The sequence below is a fragment of the Lucilia sericata genome, unplaced genomic scaffold (genome assembly GCF_015586225.1).
Source record: "Lucilia sericata isolate MDLA Ls3-8-SP2 unplaced genomic scaffold, ASM1558622v1 Contig007503F_arrow, whole genome shotgun sequence".
Lineage (NCBI taxonomy): Eukaryota > Metazoa > Arthropoda > Insecta > Diptera > Calliphoridae > Lucilia > Lucilia sericata.
Genome location: NW_023997956.1, coordinates 2,370 through 5,536, shown reverse-complemented (window position 1 = coordinate 5,536; position 3,167 = coordinate 2,370). Strand labels below are relative to the sequence as shown.

The 3,167-nt window shown below is 27.2% G+C and overlaps 1 protein-coding gene across 1 annotated transcript; it reads right to left on the bottom strand.

Annotated features, from left to right (window-relative positions):
• Positions 1 to 2,279: 2,279 nt before the first annotated feature.
• On the bottom strand, positions 2,280 to 2,931 carry LOC119615743 (charged multivesicular body protein 3-like). The gene has a single exon (XM_037971750.1). It carries the CDS (start codon positions 2,749 to 2,751, stop codon positions 2,332 to 2,334), a length of 420 nt encoding a protein of 139 aa, XP_037827678.1. The 5' UTR covers positions 2,752 to 2,931; the 3' UTR covers positions 2,280 to 2,331.
• Positions 2,932 to 3,167: the final 236 nt, after the last annotated feature.

Here is a 3,167-nt window from a genome sequence, read left to right as displayed (position 1 = left end):
TTAGTTAGTTAGTTAGTTAGTTAGTTAGTTAGTTAGTTAGTTAGTTAGTTAGTTAGTTAGTTAGTTAGTTAGTTAGTTAGTAGTTAGTTAGTTAGTTAGTTAGTTAGTTAGTTAGTTAGTTAGTTAGTTAGTTAGTTAGTTAGTTAGTTAGTTAGTTAGTTAGTTAGTTAGTTAGTTAGTTAGTTAGTAGTTAGTTAGTTAGTTAGTTAGTTAGTTAGTTAGTTAGTTAGTTAGTTAGTTAGTTAGTTAGTTAGTAGTTAGTTAGTTAGTTAGTTAGTTAGTTAGTTAGTTAGTTAGTAGTTAGTTAGTTAGTTAGTTAGTTAGTAGTTAGTTAGTTAGTTAGTTAGTTAGTTAGTTAGTTAGTTAGTTAGTTAGTTAGTTAGTTAGTTAGTTAGTTAGTTTAGTTAGTTAGTTAGTTAGTTAGTTAGTTAGTTAGTTAGTTAGTTAGTTAGTTAGTTAGTTAGTTAGTAGTTAGTTAGTTAGTTAGTTAGTTAGTTAGTTAGTTAGTTAGTTAGTTAGTTAGTTAGTTAGTTAGTTAGTAGTTAGTTAGTTAGTTAGTAGTTAGTTAGTTAGTTAGTTAGTTAGTTAGTTAGTTAGTTAGTTAGTAGTTAGTTAGTAGTTAGTTAGTTAGTTAGTTAGTTAGTTAGTTAGTTAGTTAGTTAGTTAGTTAGTTAGTTAGTTAGTTAGTTAGTTAGTTAGTTAGTTAGTTAGTAGTTAGTTAGTTAGTTAGTTAGTTAGTTAGTTAGTTAGTTAGTTAGTTAGTTAGTTAGTTAGTTAGTTAGTTAGTAGTTAGTTAGTTAGTTAGTTAGTTAGTTAGTTAGTTAGTAGTTAGTTAGTTAGTTAGTTAGTTAGTTAGTTAGTTAGTTAGTTAGTTAGTTAGTTAGTTAGTTAGTTAGTTAGTTAGTTAGTAGTTAGTTAGTTAGTTAGTAGTTAGTTAGTTAGTTAGTTAGTTAGTTAGTTAGTTAGTTAGTTAGTTAGTTAGTTAGTTAGTTAGTTAGTTAGTTAGTTAGTTAGTTAGTTAGTAGTTAGTTAGTTAGTTAGTTAGTTAGTTAGTTAGTTAGTAGTTAGTTAGTTAGTTAGTTAGTTAGTTAGTTAGTTAGTTAGTTAGTTAGTTAGTTAGTTAGTTAGTTAGTTAGTAGTTAGTTAGTTAGTTAGTAGTTAGTTAGTTAGTTAGTTAGTTAGTTAGTAGTTAGTAGTTAGTTAGTTAGTTAGTTAGTTAGTTAGTTAGTTAGTTAGTTAGTAGTTAGTTACCCGTATATTACTTCTAGTCCTGCCCCGCATTAGATACAATAGATAGACATATTTTAATAAACATTTTTTAATATGACCATTTTTCGTCTTTTTATGCCTATTTTTTCCCCTCATTTTATGCGTTAATCTTTAATATCTATGAATTTTATTTTTTTGTTGATTTTTCTTTTTCTCTTCCATTCATCTACAATTTTTTTAATATTTGTTCTAAAATCAAATATTTTCTTATGGTTTAATGATTCTTTTGTCCAAAATTATTAAAATTTTGTGCTTGATATTTTTATCTTTTTTATAATTTTTGTATTTAATATTTAAAATTGGTCTTTTCAAGTAATATTTTGTGCACTTGACGTATTCAAGTGAAACCTTAATCAAGAATATATTATTTTTTTCACATAAAAATCCTTTATCAATATTCACTAAGGACAAAATGATAATGTCCTTAAAATACGATTTGTTGAACTTTAATATGCGGGTATTTAACAGAGCATTTTTTATAACTGTCACTACAATTTAAACAATTAGGGATATGAATGTACATTAAAGTGGATGTTTTAAAAAATGTAGAAAGAAATAGCTTTATGTTGAGTTTTATTTTTAAATTGAAATAAAACTTATTTTATATAGACTTTTGCACTGAAATTCAAAATTGAAAATAAAATTTGAAATTTGTTATCGCGAATTCATCAATTAGCAGAAATAGTTTTCAAAATTTTTTTAGTTTTTTGGACACATTATCCATACTACGAGCGGCGTTATCGAAACTCTTTGCCTGATTATTAAAAACAGCATCAAAATAGTTTTTTTTTTAAATAAATATTTATTCAGGTTTTTTACACTATCAAAAGATATTAAATACTTAATATATGAAAGAAAAGATTGAATTTTAAACAGAGTTAAAATTATTAATACCAGAATTTTATAAAAAAAAAATTAACAAATAAAATATAAACTTAAAAAATACAATTAATTTAAATAAATATATCATTTTAAATAAAAACCATTTAATAAAATAATGGACAAATTAAATGATAAATTTTATAAAAGTACACGACGATTCAATAATGCTTAGCTTTTTTCTTACGACCGCAACGAAGCCAAACGTGATTGCATTTCCTGTAGGTCATCTTCTTCATCATCATCATCACCCACATCTGCGGTGACTGCAACAGCAGCAGCTGGTACTTTTTGTTGTTCAGCGGGAGTCAACTCATCGGGTGGTAGGGGAGCTTCACCCAATTTACCATTTGTGATTTCCCACAAAACTTTATCGACTTCCTTGGCAGCCTCCTCTTCCATTTCCTCAGTCTCCTCCAGGGATTCCATAGTTTCTTCAAGCATTTCTTCAATAATACCCGCTTTCATCATTTCTTTGGACATATCACGCATTATGCCAGCCAATTCCGGATAGCGTACCAAATTTTGCATTGCCTGCATTACTTCGGTGGATTTTTGTAGGGAACCAGCTACACGCAAAGTTGCTGTAAGAATATTTTTCATAAATTGAACTTTCTAGCTCAACAAAGGCATGTTTTGGCTTTTATAAGCATTTTTAGGTTTTATAATATTTTACTTCTTGAATGCACTCCTAATTTTTTTCGTTACGAAATTGTTTGAAAGTATCTTCTGAGTATGGTACGGACAAGTGTCTAAGATAATATGGTCAAAGATTGTCACTAAAACGACGATAACATTAATGTGATAAGACATGTGAAGACTCACTTATAACTGATTACTGATCGGTAAGAACTTTTAAGACTATAATTTAACGATGATAAAGAAGATGAGAGCTACACAATCTCATCTGCTTAATAGGATAATTAATCCATTCTCTTTTCTATTTTCTACAGCCAAAGCTTTGAAATAATTAATTCCCAAATACTTTACATGTGACCAAGTGAAGTTTATAGATCTAG

Coding starts and splice junctions, on each gene's coding strand:
- LOC119615743 (XM_037971750.1), bottom strand. CDS start 2,751: ATGAAAAATATTCTTACAGCAACTTTGCGTGTAGCTGGTTCCCTACAA.